The sequence below is a fragment of the Passer montanus genome, unplaced genomic scaffold, assembly GCF_014805655.1.
Source record: "Passer montanus isolate IOZ18808 unplaced genomic scaffold, ASM1480565v1 scaffold1, whole genome shotgun sequence".
NCBI classification, from domain to species: domain Eukaryota; kingdom Metazoa; phylum Chordata; class Aves; order Passeriformes; family Passeridae; genus Passer; species Passer montanus.
The window spans coordinates 26,550,341-26,573,240 of NW_024356504.1; the positions used below are offsets into that span (position 1 = coordinate 26,550,341).

Sequence of the window (22,900 nt, forward strand, 5' to 3'; positions counted from 1 at the left end):
CTCAGCTCTCATCAGTTTCTCAGTTATCTCTATATTAAATTAAAGATCAGTGAAGGAGAAAAGTTGATTACATTTCCATTGTGAGCCAGAAAACAGCCGTGCTTGTACACCAGGTATGCAAAGGGGCTGAGGGAAACAAATCAGGTTTTCAGAGTGCTGTGTTACAGATGAATGAAAATAATTTGTAAATTATTCATCAAATTTAATTCTAAGTTGTTTTGAGAAAACCAAAATAAATTGGGACATGTGATTGTTGGAGAGACCTTTATTCTCCAGCCTTTACAGGTGTAAATCTTGAGTATGAACTTCATCAAGATGTGGAGAATGTCCAAACTGCAGGGAGAAGTATCAGCTACTCAGGATTTACAGGATTGAAATATTGACTAAACTGATGTCTTGATTTTTTCCTCTTGCAAATTAAAACTCCTTTTTTTTTTTTTTTTGTTTCCTAAAACTGAAGACACAAAAAAACTGCTAATATCCCTTCTCCCATCTTGTGTGCTCAAAGCAGCATTGCCAAACCTTTGAAAAACATTCCTCACATCTATATATCACATTTGGCAAGTAAACATGTCACTAGGTTAGCCTTACATATCTCACACACATAAAGAAATAGAGCACTGTGGTATATTTATAACAATGTGTAATGTAATTTAAAGGAATGTGATAGTTTGTTGGCCTTCCAGATGATTTCTGAATTCACTTCTCAGGAGGACCTGCCTGGATTTTGGTGTTTCTTTGAGCTCTGGTGTTGTTCACGTGCTCCGTGGTGCTGTTAGGCAGTTACAGTTCATCTCTGGAGTTCTGTTCATCTGGCCAACTTGTTGTGGCACACGAGCTCAGGAAAGGCCATATGTTCTGCAAAGGTAGCCCTGGAAGGTGGGGTAGCTGCTTCTTCTTTTCCTTCTGCCATCTGTTCTGCTTTAACTTCATTTTCTGCAGACGCCGTGTCGAGCAAATACTCAGATAATAGATGGGAATTCTAATCAGTATGGAAGTAAGATTATTGTTGCCAACAATAGCCAGGTATTCAGATTTTTTTAGACATTTCCCTTGCTCTTTGGCGTTGCAACAGTTAAAATTTAGAATTAGGAAGCTATAAATAAATAAATAAATAAACATTATTTTTATTTAATCCACAAATGCACTGAGATGTTCCCATGAACACAGAAGAGATTTTCAGAAATAAAAAGAGCAAACATCCTGGATTTCTCCAAGTGCCTGCTGCTCTTTCCACTTGGAGTTTCTCCTGGCTGTCCATGTGCCACTCCTTGCTGCTCCAGCCCAAGCATTCCTGCAGCCACAGGGATTAGGGGAGGATCTGGGTTAAGACTAATCCAGCAGAAATACACAAATCCTGGGCTGATCCAGGAGGGACTCGGGGAGCAGGAGCACGGGCATGAGTTGTGCCCTCTGACAGAGTGAGGGACCCACCTCAGGAATTCCCTCCTCAGGAATTCCCTAAAACTCCAGGAAAATGGAGAAAAAATCAGAATTTCCAGGCTTTGTGCTGAGCAAACAGCAGAGCCCTGATTTAGGCCAGACCTTCTGGCTTGAGTCTGAATTAGGGAAACCTGAAAATCCTGCGAGCCCTGTGGTTACTCCAAGCATAATCATGTATATAATGTGTATTTTCACCCACTTTTTATGCTGCTTATAGGAATAAAATTAAATACAAGGTCATGATTTGCCATCACTTGTTCAAGTCACAGAATTCTGCTTGGTTTAGGGGGAAAATCTACAAGGCATTTGGGGGAAAAAAAAAAAGCCTGCAAGTCTGTAACCTACTTTCAATGGTTCTAAACTACTTTGGGGGGGTTTATATTAATTTATAGAAGTGTCCATGTGTGTGAGTGTGTATAAAAAGAGATGTGTGTATAAATAAACAAAACTGGGCGTCTTTTTGCTATTTTAGTTCTCTGAAATTTTGTGGTGGATCCTCTCAAGAATATCTCATTTGGAAGTCCTTTTCTCCATTCTCCAGCTGTGTGGGCTGTGTTTTTAGAGCCCTAAATTCCCAACAAGTGTAAAGCAGGGAAGATGCTGCCTGAGCTGGACTGTGGGAGCTCTCCTGGTTCTGTGTGCATGGGCAGAGAAGTCAGAGATCCTTCCAGAGGGAATTTAAGAACAATTTCCCTTCCTGCAAGTCTCCCTTTAGCACAACGTGTATTTTCTTGCAGGAAGAAGAGGCTTCACCACAACAAAACGGGCAAAAACCACAAAGACTTGAAGAAACAGCACTTCTCTAATTCTTCCCAAAATTCCCAGAACCACCAAATCCTAAAGGATTACACCCAGCAGTCTTCCTGATTTCAGGTGGGTGAGTTCTCTCTGTGTGCCAGCCCAAGGAAGTTGGGGATTCCCAATCCCTGGAATGTCCAAGGCTGGGTTGGGCAGGGCTTGGAGCAGCCTGGGACAGTGGAGGTGTCCTCATGGCAGGGGAGGGGATGGATGGGATTTATGTCCCTTCCTATTATTGTAGTTTTAGAGGTTGTGGGATTTTAATTGTTGGTTGTAATTTAAAGTATTCCCATGGCAGGGGTGGGGATGGATGGGATTTATGTCCCTTCCTATTATTGTAGTTTTAGAGGTTGTGGGATTTTAATTGTTGGTTGTAATTTAAAGTATTTATAAGGTTTTTTTTGTTACAAGGTAATATATAACTTTCTAGTTCAATGAACAGTTGTTACAAGGTGTATTTTGGTTTTTGAACTTATTACTTTTACTTGTTTTTACTGCATTGTGGATATTTTTATTCTATTGATTTTTCTTACTTTTGTACACATATACTTCTTTTATAATTTCTAAACTCTTAGATTACTTAATTGTAATTACAATTACTGTAATTGTGTATACAGCCACACACCAACATTATAAACCCTTCACCATCTTATCAATGCAGTTTCTCACTTAAGGTATATTTTTTCTTACCATTATGGAAACATAAGTTTATGCTTTTTCTGCTTAATGTCTGTATATTTTTTACATCAATCTGATGTATTTTTACATCAATCTAAGGTTGTAGATCAAACTCTTCAGTGTCTCTGGAATTTCTGTTTTTCTGATTTCCACACCTTCCCACCCAAACCAGTCTGGAGTTCTCTGATTTCTCTGAAATGAAAGACAATGCAATTAATAAATAAAATTTGGTGTGACTTTTTCCCTTAACAAAATAACAAATACTGTAAAGAAAATCAGACAGAACTGGATGCTCCCAAACAAAAGCTGCTGCTGTTATTTTCCAGCATGGAGCTCATGGCTCTAATTTGGAATTAAGTGGTTTGGAGGAGAGGTTTTTAGTTATGCCACAGAGAAAATAAGAAAAATAACCTAAGAAACAGCCAATAATCAAGTTGTTTGATTTAGAAGAAATGCATTTAAAACCCAGCAATATAAAAAGAGAACTGGCTGACTGCCACCCTCTTTTCTACTCATTTGTGACAGCACACAGTTAAAAAGTTCAGTTTGTTGCTCTTACAGGAATAACAGATTTTGGTATTTTTTATGTTTACTCATAAAAAGTATCTTTAATTTTAGATCCTCCAAATACTGCAGTTGTAAGAATATTGTTTGTATCTGGAGAGATTAGATGGGGACAGGATTTTTTTAATCTGTTAGCACAGATTTGTTATGTAAATAGGAAGCTCACAAAGGAAGGAGACAGCAAAAGGCTCTGAAAAAACAAATGTGTCTCCCCCAGAAATAAAGTCACCACTGCATTCCTGCAACTTTTTGGGAAGTTTACTGTTAGGGATGTGCATGGAATAAAAAAACCCCAAATTCTAATTCCACTGTGTGAGTCCATTTCCATACACTCCATACAGATAATTTTATCATTAACTTATTGTTGCTATTTAATTTTGATAAGTTCAAAATCAGATTTAAATGAATTTCTGTGATGCTTTGCTGTGGATTTCTCGGGGCTCCTTTCCCTGCTGCTCCTCCAGTCCTTAGCACTGGCCATGTGACCCAGATTTTTTAAGCCCTGCTATGACTTTAGGTTTTATTCTTGGGCTCTTTCATCCATCTCTTGGAATTGTTTCCAGTAAATTAGAGTTTTGCAGTGGTTGCTGTGATTAGCATTCTATGCTCATGGGGAATTCTTCATGAAAATGTCTCTGATCAATACCTTTCAATGTGTTTAAACATTAATACATAATTTTATATGAAGAATGTTACATCCACAGTGGAATTATGATCTAAAATACATTTTTATGCTAATTCTTTAATGGTAGGTTATACCATCTTGGTATCTGTTTTTGTTACCGTGAAGATAAATTATAATTATACGAATAACCTGCATTAAATGGTTGTGTTTTGAAATACTTCCATTCAGTAATATCTGTATATTCAATAATATCTATGGACTGAATGTTCCTTGTTAATACAGGGTATTAAAACCAGGTAAACCCTAAACATTGACATTTTCTAGTGCCCCAGTGCTTGAGAAATCTAAATATGTATTCATCATTTATAGGGTGTCATTTCTAAAGTCATATTGGTTGGGGAAGGACTTTACAGAGTTAATCATTTTCATTTTAAGTATTTTGCATGTGAAAAAAAACCCATTCTGAAAGGCTCTGCCAGGTTGGCAAATGCAGTTTGAGACAACCAAGAGTCATTAATGCCCATTTTTACAAAATGCTGGGCCCTAGTTTTGCACTGAAATTGGGAAGATCAATTGAGAACTTATTTAAATTGGAGATACTGATGACATCGGTGAAGCCAAACTGCAGGTTTTGTTTCTCAACTTCATTAAGATATTCAAATAATCATGGGAAATGCTGTATTTGGTTTCACAGCCAGTGCACTTTGTGACTTTTGCTGTCACAGGGTGGTGTTGCACCCTGTTTGTTTGGCTGATCTGAAATGTTTCATTCCCATTTTCTGTCAGGGTTTTCTGTGACAGGAGAAGGTTTTAACAACAACCCAGACCTTCAGTGTGATGATAAATGGCTTTCAAAGAGATTCCAAAGAGGTGATTTGGAAATCAGAACTAATTCTTCCCATTTGCTGAAGGATTCAAAAATCACTGGTGTTGCATTTGGTTTTAATGAAGATTTATTTGGGGAAAAATGTGAAATGCCCAATTATTGTGAATTTGATGCCCAAGTGTGCCTGTGCTGAGTCCTCTGGCTCTGGCATCCAAGGGTTTAAAGGTCCCATTAACTCTTTGGGGTGTGCCTTTGACCTGATGAGCTCCAATCCATTTCACCTCTGGAAAAATCCAATTAATTGACTTCAATCCTGGGCAGGCTTCTCTGGGAATCAGAGGGATTCCAGCTGGGAATCAGTGCTGGAGGCACCGAGCCTCTGGAGCAGCACAGGGAGGATGGAAAGGGCTCAGGAGCAGGCAGGTGTTAGGGAATCATGAGCCATTCCTTATATTCCTATAAGGAATAATGAGCCATTTCCTATATTCCTATGGGGGAAAATTAGCCATTCCCTTTATTCCTATAGGGAAAAATGAGCCATTCCCTTTATTCCTATAGGGAAAAATGAGCCATTCCCTATATTCCTATAGGGAATAACAGGCCAAGGCCAGGTTTAGAGCAACCTGGACTAGGGGAAGGTGTCCCTGCCCATGGCAGGAGCTGGGATCAGCTGATCTTTAAGGTCCCTTCCATCCCAAACTGTTGGGATGTGAGCCTCTCTGAGTTCCTCAGAGAGAGGGATGAATGCAGGGGTTCAGTTAAAGCCTTTAGAGAAATTAAGATTATATTGAGCCACACAGAGATGAAGTAGAAGTGTAGGTTTAAGTTTTAAGTAAGTGCAAGTTGTAGTTTTAAATAAGTAGAAACACATTTTAAGTGCCTTAAGAAACTGTGTTAGCTAGTAAAGGCCCTAAAGCTGAGTTTAAAGTTCAATAACTTACTTCCAGACTTAACAAAAACATAGCAGAACTTTACTTGGGTCTCTAGAACAGATAGAAACATGAACATAAACCAAACCATTCTGGGATTCCGTGATCCAACAGCTTCTGTTTCAGCTGGGGATTCACCAGTGTCCTGTACCTGAGCCAAGACTCATTTATAGCTCCTCATTTATAGCTCAGCTCATCATTTGTAGCTCATCATTTGTGGCTCATTGTTTATAGCTCACCAGTGGATTCCTGCAACTTTTTGGGAAGTTGATTGTTAGGAGTATGCATGGAATAAGGGAAAAAAAAAAAAAACCCAAATTCTGTAGTCACTGTGTAAGTACATTTCCATACGCTCAGTACAGATAATTTTATCATTACTTTATTGTTGCTATTTAATTTTGATAAATTCAAAATCAAATTATTAATTAAAATTAATTCCTATGATACTTTGCTGTTGATATCTCGAGGCCTTTAGAAGAAGCTCCTTCTGGTGGTGGAACTTTTGTCTGGGTTTGGAAAGCCAGGTGTCTGCTAAGGAAGGCAGAGCCTCCCCTGAAATGGAAAATACAAACCCTCTCCCTCTGAATTATTATAAATTTGAAATTAAGGGGCTCTGAGGTAAAGATGTGGGAATAGGAATAACAGTTCTTTATTAGGAGAATTAAAAATACAAATGCAATAGTACAAAGAAAAGAAAAGAAACCCCTGGCAGAGTCAGAGCAGGAGCTGCCCCTGTGGGTCAGGGTGGTGGCACAGCCCCATCCCATGGGGGCTCAGCCCTCCTGCAGTGCCAGCTGTGCTTCTGCTGGAGCAGGGATCCTGCACAAGGGGGGAGTTTTCCTCTGCAGCTCCAGGGCTGCTGGAGATGGGCCTGGTGTCCTGTGGGAATGCAGGGCAGGAGAAAGCTGCTCCCCTGGGAATGCAGGGCAGGAGAAAGCTGCTCCTGTGGGAATGCAGGGCAGGAGAAAGCTGCTCCTCTGGGAATGCAGGGGGCAGAGGCTGCTGTGCTGTTCCAGGCTCAGATTGTATCCAGGTAGGAATGCTTGGCTCCTCCCCTGGGCAGAGCATCTCCCCGTGGGATGATGGAATTTGATCAGCCATGCAGGGACACTCAGTGGCCATGGACAGAGGATAATTAACAATTAATGGCCCATGGACAGCAGAGATCTCCTGGAGGGAGGATTGGAGTGGAAGGGATAAAGAAAAACTGCCCAATGAGCAGAAGAGAACTGCCCCATCTCATAACAAAAACAGAATACACACCTCCAGCCTAAGAAAACCTACCTCACCAAGGCCTTTTACAGCATCACAGCTCCAACACTCAGCTTTTTGTCTTTAGCTGGAGGTTTTTGTGAGGATCAGCTCAACTCAAAAGGCATCTCCAGTTCCAGTCAAAGCCATTCCTTAGAAACAAATCTGACTTTGTTTATACTACAAAGCAATTGTGTAGGGGCTTACAAAGCAATCGAGACAAATGGAATTAAAACCTTTGGTTCATTGTTTTAATTGAAACCCTGTGCTTATCCCAGCAGATGTAAGTGGGGTGCAGGAGTTCCTCACATGAGGGGTGGAGGGAGGCAAGGAGCCGGCCCCAATGGACATAGCCCATCATCGAGAGCACCACAGGAGACTGTCTAGAGCAAAGCTCAAAGTGCAGCAGCAGTTCTGAAAAGCCTAAAAGATCCCCAAGATAACTTGAAGCAAGACCATGAGAAGCAATGTAGGTGAGTATTCTAAGGAAACTTGGGAATTTTTGGGTTTTTGGTAGTTCTGCGCTGCGGCAGCGAAGTTTTAAGACAACATATTTGAGGCAACATTAAAAAAAAAACAAACAGAAGATCAGACATCTTCAACATTTTATGGTGCTGAAGTAGAAAAATAAACATTTCAGCAGTTCATGCCTTGGTGGAAGGTAGGCAGTCCACCCAAACATGGACTTTCTGATAAGAGAACAAAGAAAAAAACTTTCCTGACCTCAGAGATTGTTCCAGCCAGCATGTGAAGCACAGCATTTTAATGGGGGAAAAACCACCATTTTGTGCTGCTGTGATTCAGCTGGAGCATTAGTCATAATTGGGAGTAATCTATTTTGACATAATCAAACAATAGAACTCCAGTTCTCTGTTGGAAAATCTGCAGCACCATTCCTGCCCTGGATGGTGTTGGAGGAGCTGCCTGAGGTGGAGCCAGACCTCTCCAGCACAATATCAAATCAAATGCCCTTATTCTTCTAGATTTTCCTGATCAAAATACAAGGTTACACCATGTCAACAACCAGCAGATGGGGAAAAGGAACGTCCTAGGAAGCTCAGAGAACACGCTTGGAAACGGAGCTATAAATACCAGGCTAATTCCATAGCTTTAAGATTTCTCCAAAGCTTTTTTAAATCCCTCCAGAAAAGGCTGAAGAGATCCCTAATCTGAAGTGGCCCAGTTGAAGGAATGTGTGTGGTTTTATTTTTAAAGAAAGTTACATCTACAGTAGTGTTGGGCATCTTAGTGAGTCACTGTACAATATTTGTTGGCTCAAAGTAAGGATTTTAAACACATTTTCATTCTTAGCAGGACTTTTTTCTTCAGAGGAAATGTGGAATTCTGTCTGATCCCCTCTGAACTGATGTGTACAGCATTCCCAGGGAATCATTGATGATCACAAACTCATTTGGAATCCCTTTTTTGAGAGCTGTCCCTGATTAGGGAGAGCTGACACAAGAGCTCCCAAATTCCTTGGTGGAATTTTATGTAAATCTCTTCTTCCCTGTGAGGGTGGGGAGGCCCTGGCACAGAATTCCCAAAGAAGTTGAGGATTCCTCATCCCTGGAAGTGTCCAAGGCCAGGATGGAGGAACCTGGGATAGTAGAAGGTGTCCCTGCCCATGGGACACCTGGATGAGCTTTAAGGTCCTTCCAACCATTCTGGGATTCTCCTTCCACTGGAATCTCTTCATTCCTTAAAAATATCCCAGATTTTCTTGGTGTGCCTTTGCTTTTGGTAAGATCAAAGGCAGGAAGTGTTTTGCAATATTGGACCTTATAATTAAAAAAATAATATTATAAAAATAATATTTTAAATTAAAATATTTCATATTTATATATTTTAAAATAAATTTTGATGAATGTTTATTAAATTTTAATAAATAAATGTAATTTAAATTGGTATTAGCCAGGGGAATGCAAAGCAGAGCAAGCAGCCCGTGCCAGATTTAGAAATCAGGGCTCTTAAAGAACAGCTGAAAGGGCTGGGTTTGTTTATTGTAGGAAAAAAGGGAACACTGTAGGATGGGCAGAAAAAAGAGATAAGAGGGTTTTATCAAAGCAGTGGTGGGGGTTGCTCTGTAGATTTAAAAAAACCCAAAAACTAAAAAGCAAGTTCAGGTTGCACCAAGTGCAATTTAGCAGAGATGGAAAGAGAAAACAGGCCGAGGGTTTTTTTGTTTTATTTCACATCTGACTGCAAATCTGGATGGAAAACTGGGATATTTTACCTATCACTGTCAGGAAACTTTAAAAAACACACAAAGAAGGAGCTCCCAGAGAAAATTTCAGTAATTTTGACCTTCCCCACTGGCCATGGGCTCAGCATTTTGCTCTCCCTCTTCCTTCACATCCTCAGTTTAGTTTGGGATTAAATTTGTCTCATTTCCCTGCAAACCTTTTCCATCCATGGCAGCACCTTTCAGTTGAAGGTGGGCAGTAAAAATGAGCCAAAAGACCTTTGTTTTCTTAAATAAAATGCTTTGAAAAGCTCAGAAGGAAATTTGGGTTGAGCAGCCTTTGGAAGTTGGAGTTGAGGAGCTGCTGCAGAGGCACACGAGAAATAAATACCTGCAGCCCCAAAGTTAAATGTGTTGTGATGAAGAGCTGCCTGAGTGGTTCCTTGCCCACATTTCCCCCAATAATTCACTTTTTGGAGCAGAACATCCTCAGTATCTGCGTGAGGCAATTCCAGAGCTGGTTTTTGGGGCACTTTCAGAGCATAAGGAACTGTTTGGTGTGAGTTGGGATATGTATTGTCCTTCAGCTGGGATGAGGCAGTGCATTTTCCAGGCTCTTATCTTTTTTGGAGCTTTGTTCTCAACTCTTGGATGTGCTGCATCCTTAAAGCCACATGGTTTTAATTTCTGGGTGCTTTACTCTCATTTTTCTTCTCCCTGCTTTGATGAGCTGGTGGAATTCTCTTATTCCTGACTGTGATTCACCCTTTTGTTTAGCTCCTTCTGAAGAGAACCAAACTTTTTCTGTCTGCTTTGGGGCCATTCCTCATGCAGGAAATTCAGATTTTTCAGAGCAAAGCCTGGCAGGGCAGAGCTGACATCACCAGCAGGTGCCACCTTGCTGTGCATTAAAAATAAATTTATCATGTTTGGGTGCATTAAAAATAAATATATCATGTTTTCCCCTCCAAGGAATGTTTCACCAGCCCTGCTCTGAATGTTTTATCCTAAAATCAGCTGGTTCATTTCCCAGGAGCCAGGCTCCACTCCTCACTTTACTGGCCAAGGAAATTTATCCTTATTAAGGTGATGGTGTGAAGACATCTGATCATTGTTATGTAAGAATTCATCCCCAAAACACACAGACACCAACTTTGAGACACTTTGCTCCTTTTAGTGGGCTAAAAATACCTTGGCTTGCTGAAAAGTAAATCTGAGTGAAGGGGTTGGGGCAGCCAGACACTCCTGAAACACAAAATTTCATTTAAAAGTACTGGGGGGTGTGTACAGGCAAGAATTTTGATCATTTGTGTTGCCAGAATTCAGATTAAATGGAGTAAGGCTGATTTTGTAAAAAGAAATCATTCACTGGCAGTTTCTTAAATATTAGATTCTTTTTTCCATGCTGTGATGTCTGATGGAAATGAAATGTGTACAAAACAAGAAGTGGAAAGTTATTCCATCATTTATTCTAAGAAACCTTTCTAAGTGTTTATAAATATGAAGAAATAATTAAGAGTCATTTAATATTGGAATCTTAATGCCCTTAGTGGGGTGTGTTGCTCACTATTGCTTATTTCTTGTTTTAACTGATTGTTATTTGCTTATTTGCTTATTTCTTGTTTGGGGAAAAATGTGAAATGCCCAATTATTGTGATAATAATTAATTATTATAATTAATAATTAACTGATTGTTTTCCAGCTTGGAGTGAACAAGATGACCAGAGCCACCTTCAATCTAATCCTGAATGAGGAAAAAGGTCAGGATTTTTTCATTTTCACCTCAATCCCCTGTCCTGCCCTTAATTAATACATTAAAAATTACTTTCTATGGCCTTATTGGTTTCAAAGGTTTGAAATACCAAAACAAAGGTGATGTTTTGATGGCAGGGTGAGCAAGAATATTTTTAAATCAAATGGGGAATTCAGGAAAAAGCTGACTCAGAGCAGTGTGAGTAGAAAAAGGGGCTGGAGAGGGAAAGGTCATGTATACAAATCTTCATCAAGATTGATTTTAAAATGATTAAACTCATAACTAATAAATCTCTGCTGCAGCAAGAAGGAAATATTTGGCATTTAAAAGAATTAAAACCACTTTATTTCTTTTAAAATATCCTTGAACTTTTGCATCCTTTTTTTTTTTTTTAGAAAACAGAGAAAACCCTCTCAAATAAAACAGTGGGGCCAAATGCTCCAAATAGTTCTACATTCAATTAGTAAGTAATTATCTGCTAATGGCGAGATTAATCAGATTTTCAGGGTCCAGAGGCAGTCCAGACTCTCCAATATTATTCCACTTATGCCAAATAAGGCAGGAGGGTTTGCACTGAGGTGTCTGAAGAGCTGATTTTTATTGTTCCCATATATTTTTTAATACCTTAAGTGTATTTTCATCAGGGAAATTGCTGAGCAGAGCTACGTAATTCAATAAACAGTTGAAAAAGGGGCACTTGGAGAAAAAATTCCAAGGCTCTAAAAATAGTACAGTCACATGATTACTACTTTGGCACAAAAGCATAATTTATGGGTTTAATTTGCAATCTTGCTACAGTTCTGACATTCTCCTGCACAGGAACTCGGGCTGAATAATTCAAATTATTGAAATATTGCTCCTTCCTCAACTTCAGGTGTCTGATACAAAGGAGGTTGATGTTGTTTATTGAGACCTCTGCATTGAAAACATGGGAGGATGGCTTTCATTTTTGCCATTTATCGCTTCATTTTTGGTCTCAAAATTAATCTGAGGCTATTCAAAAATTGTTATTCCAGCGCTTGGAGCCTTTCCCTAAATTTCCAGGAATCGTGAATTTTTTCCTGTTTTTCAGTTGTTTAGCTAAAATCTATTTGAATTTCCATGGTCATTTTTTGAAAGAGTTCTGTTCCAGTATATTTTTTTTTCCTTTTCAATTCAGTCTTTATTTTCCCAGATTTCCATTTCCCTGGTAACCTCTGAAGTCAGCAGAGCTGAACACTTACAAATAGTTCTTTCCTCCTCAATTTCTGCATCAGTTTATTAGATATTTTCTGAACATTCTCTATGCAGGATTCCTGAAATTCATAGAATCTTCATTATAAAAGAAGATTGAAGAACTCTGCTGAATAATATCAGCTTTTTGGAAGGCTGAAACTTAAGAACTGAAAGAAAATCCTCATTTCTTTATCCAAAGTCCCTTAAAATAAAGTGGATGTGAAGTTTCTCCATTCTCATTAACATATTCCTGATCATATTCCATTTAATAATATTCCCTAGGAAAGGTTGGGATAACAGTGACATCATTCTTAGCTGATTTCTGGTGTACACCAAATATTAACCCTAATTTTGACAAAATCTGAGTGCTGCCATCGTGCTGAGGTCTGGGTCACATGCACAGACCTGTTCCCCTTGGAAAATAAAAAATCCATGTGGTGGAAAGCCTGGAAAGCATCCTGGGTGTCCTTCCACGGGGTGGACTTCATAAATATGTTATTAAATTATAAATAAATATTAAGAACAGCCAGGGGTGAGCGTTAAAAACAAAATACTTTTAGTTCCTGCCCTCTTTTTTTGGCTTTTTTTGTGCAAAGCCTTTCAGAGGTCTCTGTATCTTGGGAGGGTGGACTTTATCCATTCTTTCATTGGAAGTGACAGCCTCAGTTTTGGGAATTGCACAGAAAGATGGGTTAAAAGAATATTTTAGGGAGAAGATTTTAGGGATTGGTGCTGTCCATGAAGCAATCCTGCTCCTTCCCAGCTCAGCCCTGTTGTCCATTGGGTGACTTTACTGGCATAATTAAATCCCCAAAATTGAGGATACTCTGATTTTTCCCTGGTGGGAAGGTATCAGATTTCTATCTGATTACTGATATCAGATTTATATCTGATCACTGATATCAGATTTCTATCTGATTATTGATATCAGATTTATATCTGATTATTGATATGAGATTTCTATCTGATCACTGATATCAGATTTCTGATTACTGATATCAGATTTCTATCTGATCACTTAGCAGCACCCTGATCCAAAATGCTCCAAGGAAAGGGATTTGTGTGACTTGCTCCTAAAGATCAGCTGGATTCCATGCACATAAATCAGATTTTCTCCATGAAAATCATTTTGTTTTATAAGTGTAGGGCTGCTTTGGGAAAATGAATTTCTCATCCACGTGCCAGGGGAACAGGCTGGGAACTGGGGAGCATCCAGGGAGCTCCTGGCCTGGAATCCTGGTGGATTTTTTGTTATTTATGGATATTTATGGAGTTTGTTATTTGTGAATCCACCCAAATGGCTGCCAGGGAATCATGCAGGTTGGAAAAGGCCTCAAAACTGAGTCCAGCCTGTGGCCAGTCCCCACCTTGTCACCACCCAGAGCACTGAGTGCCACATCCAGGTGATCCTTGGGCACCCCCAGGGAATTATTTTATACAGGGGTTAAATTCCAATCCCAAAAAACTCCACAGCATCAAGAGGGGTATAAAATAAGAGAATATAAACCTTGTTATAGATCTAAAACTGCTTTAGAAGTTAGAAATAATTCAATGTCAGAGCTGGTTGGACTGAAGTGAGCTGGCACTGGGGCAGTTTAAAATGCTCATTTTCATGAAGTCATTGAGTGCAGAGCAACTCTCTGGTTGTGGTGAAACATTCTTAATACTCTGTATTTACAAGTGAGATGTGTTTTTGAGGTATATCACGAGTATATAATGTTTGTCATGAGTAAACCATGAGTAAATGGTGTGCAGAGCTGAGCCATGGCCCTGGACACCACCCCAAGGAAAAGAACCCTGGAGGAGTCAAGGTTTCCTTCCTACTTCAGGCACTTTTGTTTGTTGAATCACTGGCCTAAAAATAGGCCCTCATAAAGTATTCACCACTGATCTAATTAGTCAGGAGAATGCTGCTTTTCAAACTGGGAAAGCATTCCCAAAAAATGATGCAACATTTCTATCTAATTAGATGATACAGGAGAATCCTGGCTAATTGCTTTGATAGACTTAAACAGATTAATAATGTGCAAGTGGTAACTAAATAAAAACTGCTTTTCACTGAGTGCTTGGAAAGTGATGCTTTTTAAAAAGCTAAAATTCCTTATTAGTTCTGAAACCCCAGGACTGTGATTTGAGAGCATTTCTCATTTTGGAGGTTTTTCAGTGCTAGAAAGGAAAAATCTCAAAAATGAGATTGTAATTTGTGTCTCTGAGAAGTGTTTGGTGTTTTTCCTCAATGTCTGCAAAGCTTTATATCCAAAATGTGGCCGTTCCATAGGTGGGAATTGGGATTTGTGCCAAATTTGAGAGCCAGACAGGGATTGTGGAGCCCCTTAGTGATCCATGCAGTTGTTGGGCACTTCAAGTTCATGTAAGAAAAAAGTAATGGAGCACCAAAAGTATTTGGAGGACAAGGGAGAGATTTAGGTTATATTTGAATAGGAAAAAATGTGTTACTCAGAGGGTTGGAGCAGCCTGGGATAGTGGAAGGTGTCCCTGGGGGTGGAACAAAACGGGCTTTAAGGTCTTTCCAACCCAAACCATTCCATGATTTGCAATATCAACCTGTCAAAATTTGTCTTAATTGGCTCAACATCCACTTATTAATAAAATAAATATTTTTCATATCATATGTAACAGATTGGAATCCAGACAATTAATATCTAATTTAAATTTCTTTTTACATCTTATCGAGTTTTCTGTTTTTCCCACTTGACTCAAAAATTGTTAAAGTAAATATTAGCAGCTGAGTGTGCAAAGAGGCTGCCTGAAATCCAACATTTCAAAAACAGGGAGAGAGCCCCATTAAAAATTGAAACCACACTTGCAGCAGATGAAAATGAAGGAGAGATTTTCCGTGTGGGGAAGGGGATGAGGGGGCTAAAGGGGGAAGGAATGCTGTGCAGTTTTGCATAGCTCTGCAGTGAAATCTTTTGAAGGATATCCTAATGAAACTGGACTGCAAAACAAATCTAAACATGATGTGCTGGCACGGGGCAGAAAGCAGGCAGTGCTTGGGATGTGGGAAGCTGTGGTGAGATAACAGGGCTTGTCTGGAGCTGCCAGGAGATTGCTGAGGAGAGGGATTTACTCCATGGTGGTGGAAATCAGCCCTTTGGATTCCTTCCAGTGTCCAGGACCCTTTGGGTGCAGTCCAAAATCCAGCTCCTTTGCATCCCAGTCCAAAATACTTCAGAGTGCTGGGATGGGGAAGGGGCAAATGGTGCGTGAGGAGGTGGGGGAGTCACAGAATCCCAGGATCCCTGGGACTGGGAAAGCCCTCCAGGACCATGGAATCCCAGCTGTGCCCATCCCCACCCTGTCCCCAGCCAGAGCCCCGAGTGCCACCTCCAGGGATTCCTGGGACACCTCCAGGGATGGGCACTCCAACCCTCCCTGGGCAGTTCCAGTCCCTGAGCCCCTTTCCATGGGGAAATTCCTGCTGTGCCCACCCTGAGCTGCCCTGGGCCAGCCTGAGGCCGTTCCCTCTGCTCCTGTTGTTGTAAATCTCTGCTCCAGTACAGCTTTGAGTTGTGTGGTGTTATTAAATTAATTAAACAGCACCCAGGAGCTTCCCATGTGTGGCTTATGATGGAATTTCAGCATGGAAATACAGATGGGGGACCTCTTACCTGTGCCATTTGTGCCGAGGGCAACATGCAGGGCTTTACTTTGTGGAAATGCACATGGAACTGTGCTGGAATTTAGGGAAAAACATCTCACTTCCATGAGCATTTCCTGTAAAACATGGATTATGTGTGTGGGGGCTTTGCTTTGTGGAAATGCACATGGAACTGTGCTGGAATTTAGGGAAAAACATCTTGCTTCCATAGGCACTTCCTAGAAAACATGGATTATATGTGTGGGAATACGTGTTCCATGTAGAAATTCACATGGAACTGTGCTGGAATTTAGGGGAAAACATCTCACTTCCATGAGCATTTCCTATAAAACATGGATTATAAGTGTGGGGCCTTTAGTTTTGGAAAATCCACATGGAACTGTGCTGGAATTTAGGGGAAAAACATCTCGCTTCCATAGGCGATTGCTATAAAACATGGATTATATGTGTGGGAATATGTGCTCCATGTAGAAATGCACATGGAACTGTGCTGGAATTTAGGGAAAAACATCTCACTTCCATGAGCATTTCCTATAAAACATGGATTATGCATGTGAGGACTTTACTTTGTGGAAATGCACATGGAACTGTGCTAGATTTAGGGAAAAACACCTCGCTTCCATGGGCACTTCCTATGAAACATGGATTATACACATGGGAAAATGTGTTCCATGTAGAAATGCACATGGAATTGTGCTGGAATTTAGGGGAAAACATCTCACTTCCAATGATCATTTCCTATAAAACATGGATTGTGTGTGAGTTGGAAGCTCCCAGGCAGCCTCAGCCCAGTTTCCTGGATCTCACCACACCCAGGCACCTCAGGGTGTCCTCCCAGCACAGAAAATTGCACAGAAATGTCAAATTTGGGAGCTGGGAATAGCTCTGGTCACTGCTCCTGCTTAGGGGAGTGTGGGGGTTGAAGTGTTTTCTGTACCTGGAATTTAGGACCATGGAATTCCAGCGTGGTTTGGGATGGAAGGGACCTTAAAGATCCTCTCACCCTCATCTTCCACCATCCCAGATTGCTCCAAAGCCCCATCCAGCCTGGCCTGGGACACTTCCAGGGATCCAGGGGCACCCCCAGCTTCTCTGGGCACCCTGTGCCAGGGCCTGCCCACCCTCCCAAGGAACAATCCCTGCCCAATATCCCTCCTAACCCTGCTCTTTCCCCTAAAAGTATTTAAATACATTCCACTGATTAAACAGTTCAGTGATTTTTTAGCTTTTTTCAGTCCTGCCTCTCCCCAGGTGAAGTCCAAAGTTTATCTGCTTAGATGGTGAGAATCCCACCATGGATGTGGAATGGGACCCTGCAGAACCTGTGGAAATAAAAAGTTACTTCGAGGTGTCTCTTGCAAAAATAAGCAATTACTGGGTATTATTTGCTCATAATGGCCCTAATTAGGAACATGAGCCACAGCAAGGCTGGGCTGGGACATGAGCAACTTCCCCTGCCCCGGGTGCTCCCAGTGTTTGATAAATTTTCTGATTTTATTGCATTACAGAAGGTTAATTCTCAATCCAGAATAACAGGGAAATTGTTTTACCTGTTTTAGCCTTCCATGGGACCTACAGTAAAAATGCCACTGCAGCTCTCAGCAGTAAGGTAAATTCTGGCCTGCTTTTGATGAAACCTCATCTGCTCCCTCCTTAATCAGGATAAAACCACTCAAACCCCCAAATTTCTGAACTGAAAACCTGAGCGAGCCCTGAACTGTTGCCAAGAGCTCTCCAAATCCTATTTCTGTGTTGCAGCCTGAGAGATTAAAGGGTGGATTGTTTTGCTAGGAGACATGACAAGGTGTCCATGGGACATCCTGGGTGACCTTGGGCAGGGCAGGAGCTCACCAGGCCCTTGTCCCTTCCCCACCCCGGGCTGGCCAAGGATTGCATCCCTTGGGATGCTTAGGTGTAGGAATAAATCCCACAGACCCCCTTTCCTTCATGGTGGAAAAGCCCATCTTTTATTCACACAACTCCTTTTTATACAGTTTTACAGACCCCTTCTGTGGCCCCAATTGGTCAGGAGCTTTATTGCCAATTATTTTATTGGCAATTAACAAGTTGTTATTCTGTACTGATTGGTCACTCAAACTCCTGATGCAGGAGGAGTTGTTTGTGTGAGATAGTTTTCATTTTTCTATCTAAGTAAAAGCAGTTTATACAGGTGTAAGTTGTTTCTCACCCAGCAATAAGCAAAAACAGTTCTTACAGGTGTAAGTTGGTTTTCACCCAGGAATAAACAAAACCAGTTTCTGTACAGGTGTAAGTTGGTTTTCACCCAGCAATAAGTTATGTTAAGGACCTGCTCACACCAGGATTGCTTTCACCTGGGAACCTGCAAAGCTTGCCTTGGAAGGAGTGACAGGCCAGCTCCTGATATGACAGAGCAGGTTTGAGTTTATAGAGCCTTTCTTTATGATTTTTCTACCTTCCTGCAACAGCCAAGATTCCAAGCTCTGGCCAATTCCCTGTTTTTTAAATTCCAGCCCCTCAGTGGAGGGGGTCTGTCCAACCAGCTCCTTTTATCCACAGCCTGCTTGGAAATACCCTGGTGAGGTTTTTTTGTTTTTTTGGAGCATTTGGAACTTTACATTTCTAAGCAGCACTTTTAAAGGGAATGTTCTGCATGAGGGTACTTAAGGGAATATTTTCCAGGACTATATTTATGCCTCTGTAGTCTTCCTTTAGTGGTCTTGAAGGAAGGAGCTGTTATTACTGTTAAATATAGATGTAATGTGGTGTTATTGCAGAAATGTCTTTATGTTCCATTTCTGGCTTTAAAAAAAAACCTTTTCTTATTAAAATCAGTCAGGTCTATAACATTTATTATGTTTTAACATGTTGGCATAATGTTAGTGTTGGGAATCAGGCAGGATTGACACCTGATTCCAAATAAAATCTCCTAATGATGTTGCTACAGCAGTCATCCGTGCCTTCCTGTATTTGAATTTAGAATTATTGGGTTTTTTCTGGTGTATTTACTATTTAAATCCCATATTCCATGATTGTCTCACCTTAATAAAATGTCCAGTCTCAGGTGTTAAGTCTCACCTGGTCAGCTTGAAAAAACTATTTTGGGGGGAATGACTCAACTTCTGTGGTGAGAGAAAATCTCTGAGGGGAATTATTCCTGAGGATATTCAGGTTGTTTCAAAGGTATTCAGAGATCAGTCACTGCTGCTGGCTTTTCCCTTTTTATTACCCAGTTTTTTGGTGGGATGATTATTTTAATTCAATCGATATGCAGGAGGTTTGCATTTTTTATGGCTATTACCAGAGCCTTGAAGCAGCTTCCTTCACATGAAATTCATTCAGTTTTCTAAACAATTTTTTAAAGGGCATTAATTTAGTCATCTGCTGATGGTTGTGAACAGAAGCATATGTGAAAATATTCAGTGAAAAGATGCATCCCTTAATTCACCCAAACTCCACATCAACTATTTAACAGCACTTGCTCTCTTGTAGCTTTTAAGATGTAGCTCAATTACATCCACGTATAAATAGAAAATGCTGGCAGGATTCTGTTTGCTCTGAGCCTTGTTTTGATGGTTCCATTGACATTTAAAACTTTGATTTGAAGCTCTGGAAATGGCTGCAGCTGTAAACATCTCCCTGAGTTACTGCACTGGGCTGAAAGGCTGGAGAGCATGGCTCACGTGTTTCCCACGTCTCTGTCTTCCAGGCTGTTTGATTGGAGCCAAGGAGTCAGCAAAGAACCTCAAGAAGACAACTTGGATCATGACCAGAAGATAAAAAGAAAACAAAAAAAGAATGTGGCATATAAAGGGTGTAATACCTGGAGGTATTGGATCTGACTCATATTTATAAAAATGAGACGAGCTTTCACAAAACACAAGTTATCTTAGACAGTCATCAAGCTTGGAGCCATCATGCTGTTGAACTAGAAATTCTCCTTTTCCCCATTCTCCTTTCTGACAGGTAACAAAGGATTGGTGAATTATGATTTTCCCAAGTCGGAAGCACTAATTTTTATCTATATAGTTCATCCTTATGAATATATAAGGAGTTAAACATTGCATATTTAATGTGGATTATAATGGGAAAGTGACTCATTAACCAAAATGGCCACTTTTGAGGACTTGGTTTCAAACTGAGCTGGAGCCTCCCGATGCACTTTGTAGGATTTGGGGGAAGCTGTGCTGCGGGGCCTGCTTTGGGAGGCCAGGATGACATGTAGTAAAAGGATATCACCTTACTGTTGATATCTCTGAAGACTCATAACCAGAAACAGGAAAATGAATGGTGGGAAGGAGTGTGACGGAGGGGACACGGATGGAGGGCCACCAGCAGTGCAAGTTCCCGTTGGTTGGCAGCGGAGGGTGGACCAAAGTGGAGTTCTCTACATCAGGTAAGGTCACCTCAGGGGCTGGGCTGGCGTGTGCTGCAGTTTGGGCAGGATGTGTCAGGAAATTCCTGGCTGGCTCCTTCCTCCTGCTCCGAAACTTCAAGGAGTCGTTCCTCGAGCGCAAGATCGTCTCGGAAGCTGAAGGAGGGGGGGATTTAAGTGGGATTTTGGGAAGGAATTCCTGGCTGGGAAAGTGGGGAGGGGGTGGGATGGAATTCCCAGAGCAGCTGGGGCTGCCCCTGGATCCCTGGAAGTGTCCCAGGCCAGGTTGGATGGGGCTTGGAGCAACCTGGGACAGTGGGAGGTGTCCCTGGGCAGGGGTTGGAACTGGATGAGCTTTAGAGCCCTTCCAACCCAAACCATTCCATGATTTTGTGATTATTTTCCAAGTAAATCTAAGTCATGTGACCACTCAGTAGCTCCAAACCCATTTTTTAATGCCTGTGAAGGTTCTGTGTTCATTATCACTGATGTTCTCCAAAAGTCATATGACCACTCAATAGCTCCAAATCCATTTTTTGTGCCTGTGAAGGTTCTTTATGTTCCATTTCTGGAATGTGTTCACCATCACTGACGTCCTCCAGCTTTTATGCATGCCTCACATTTCTCATATGGGAAAAAGCCCCAAGAACATAAACCCAAATCCAAAGTTTTAGGTACTTTATTTGTTTATTTTCTTAGCTTATTGGATTTTTTTTTTTTTGCTTCGCCCTGGAATGGTCACAAAGAAATGCATTGAAATTGCTATGAAATAAATGTGTTCAGACAAAGAGAGCCTAAATTAAATGTTATTGGAAAAAAGATCAAAGCTAGCTTTATAAAATGTGGGGACATTGGGTTTGCATCTCACAAATTTGTGATTATCACTCAGTTATTTGCTTAAATTTCTTCCACTGTTCTGTGATTAAAATAACCACTTCTCCCAGCATTTTGTGTATTAGCAATACAAAAATCTTTAACGAGGCAGAGCACACTCCAATTTCACCCTGAACTACCATGAAAAACCAGATGCACTGCAGGATTTCTTGTTTGTGTTCTCCATGAGCAGAATGAAGCCCAGCCCGTGTCAGTGACACCCCTGGCACAGAAACCACCCTGCCCTTGTATTTCTCATTACAGTCTAATTCCCTGGGCCTCTGCCTCACTTACAGATCAGTGGGAAAGGAAAAGTTGTGGATTAGGGGTTTTTTCCCCAATAATCTCTACATTCAGACATCAGGAAAATAATGCTTTGGTATTTTTGTGTACCTGATGATCCCACCAGCTTTTAAACTTCATTTCCACAGCCCTAACAAGTTTTACACAGCAGTTTTGGGGAAGCTCATGTTATTCCTGCTCTCTTCCCAAGTTTTCCAATGTATTTTTTTTATTCCTTGGTGAATTTTCTGGTACTTTTATGTACCTGATGATCCCACCAGCTTTTAAACTTCATTTCCACAGCCCTAACAAGTTTTACACAGCAGTTTTGCAGAAGCTTGTGTTATTCCTGCTCTCTTCCCAAGTTTTCCAATGTATTTTTTTTATTCTTTGAAGTCCATGGTTTTATGGCAGTTTCTTAAAATTTTCTGAATAGTGAATTTTCTGGGAGTTTAGGTACCTGATGATCTCACTCAGCTTTTGAATTTCATTTTCTACAACCCTAAGAAGTTTTACACAACAATTTTGCAGAAGCTCATGTTATTCCCGCCCTCTTCCCAAGTTTTCCAGTATATTTTTTTATTCTTTGAAATCCATGATTTTATGGCAATTTCTTACAATTTTCTGAATAGTGAATTTTCTGGTACTTTTATGTACCTGATGATCCCACTCAGCTTTTGAACTTCATTTCCACAACCCTAAAAAGTTTTACACAGCAGCTTTGGGAAAGCCCACATCATTCCTGCCCTCTTCCCAAGTTTTCCAATATGTTTTCTTTTTATTCCTTGGTGAATTTTCTGGTCACCTCTGAGTGGTTCCGATGAATGAAAGTATTTTACACTCCTGTGTGGTGCAAGGACGTGTTGGTTGGAAGGGTGGAAGTGCAATAATCCAGTCTCCTGGCTGCCATGGAGCATCCACAGGGCTCTGAGGGCAGCTGAATCCTCCAGGATTGAGTTTCCACAACCTCCTCTCTGCCCTGCCAGCATTCACAGCGTTCCTGGAGGCAAGGAAAGGTCAAACAATATTGACTCCACAGCTATCCCAGGGAAAAATTAGTGGATATATTAAGATCTGACATGATTCAAGTGGAATAGATGATCCCAGCTGAATAAAGACTCTCTGTTTGTGCCTCCTTGGAAGGCACAGATGCTTTCCTGTCAGCTGTCAGCAGTTGCTTTGGATTAAATCAAGATTAAATCCATTCATTAACTGGTTTTCATTACCTGGTAGAAGCTCTGGGTTGACTCTCAGGGCTTTTCTTAGCAAAACAGAGCTGCTAAGTGGGGCCTAAATCATCCCTGGGCGTGTCCAGGGCCGGGCTGGATGGGGCTTGGAGCAGCCTGGGATGGGGGAAGGTGATTCCAGGGCTGGTCCTCCCCAACCCAAAGCAGGCTGGAATTCCATGATTTTGTGGCAGTTGCTTACAAAGCAAGCTGTGGGTTCTCCTTTGTGTTACAGAAGTGCCAGTAACTTTGTGCACACAAAAGAGACTTTGCAGTTAC

General features: G+C 40.9%; 1 protein-coding gene across 4 annotated transcripts in view; it reads left to right on the top strand.

Moving 5' to 3' along the window:
• The window catches only part of MBD5 (methyl-CpG binding domain protein 5), a 118,986-nt gene that overhangs the window by 62,508 nt on the left and 33,578 nt on the right, over positions 1-22,900 (top strand). Inside the window, exons 3-7 of one of the 4 annotated variants that reach the window (XM_039711724.1) lie at positions 2,181-2,316; positions 7,396-7,587; positions 10,999-11,056; positions 19,575-19,831; positions 20,127-20,261. In XM_039711724.1, coding sequence (XP_039567658.1) covers positions 20,149-20,261 — 113 coding nt within the window. In that variant the 5' untranslated portion in view covers positions 2,181-2,316; positions 7,396-7,587; positions 10,999-11,056; positions 19,575-19,831; positions 20,127-20,148. Of the gene's footprint in view, positions 1-2,180; positions 2,317-7,392; positions 7,588-10,998; positions 11,057-19,574; positions 20,262-22,900 lie in introns of all 4 variants that reach the window. The other 3 variants (XM_039711805.1, XM_039711630.1, XM_039711549.1) reach the window with 3 other exon arrangements.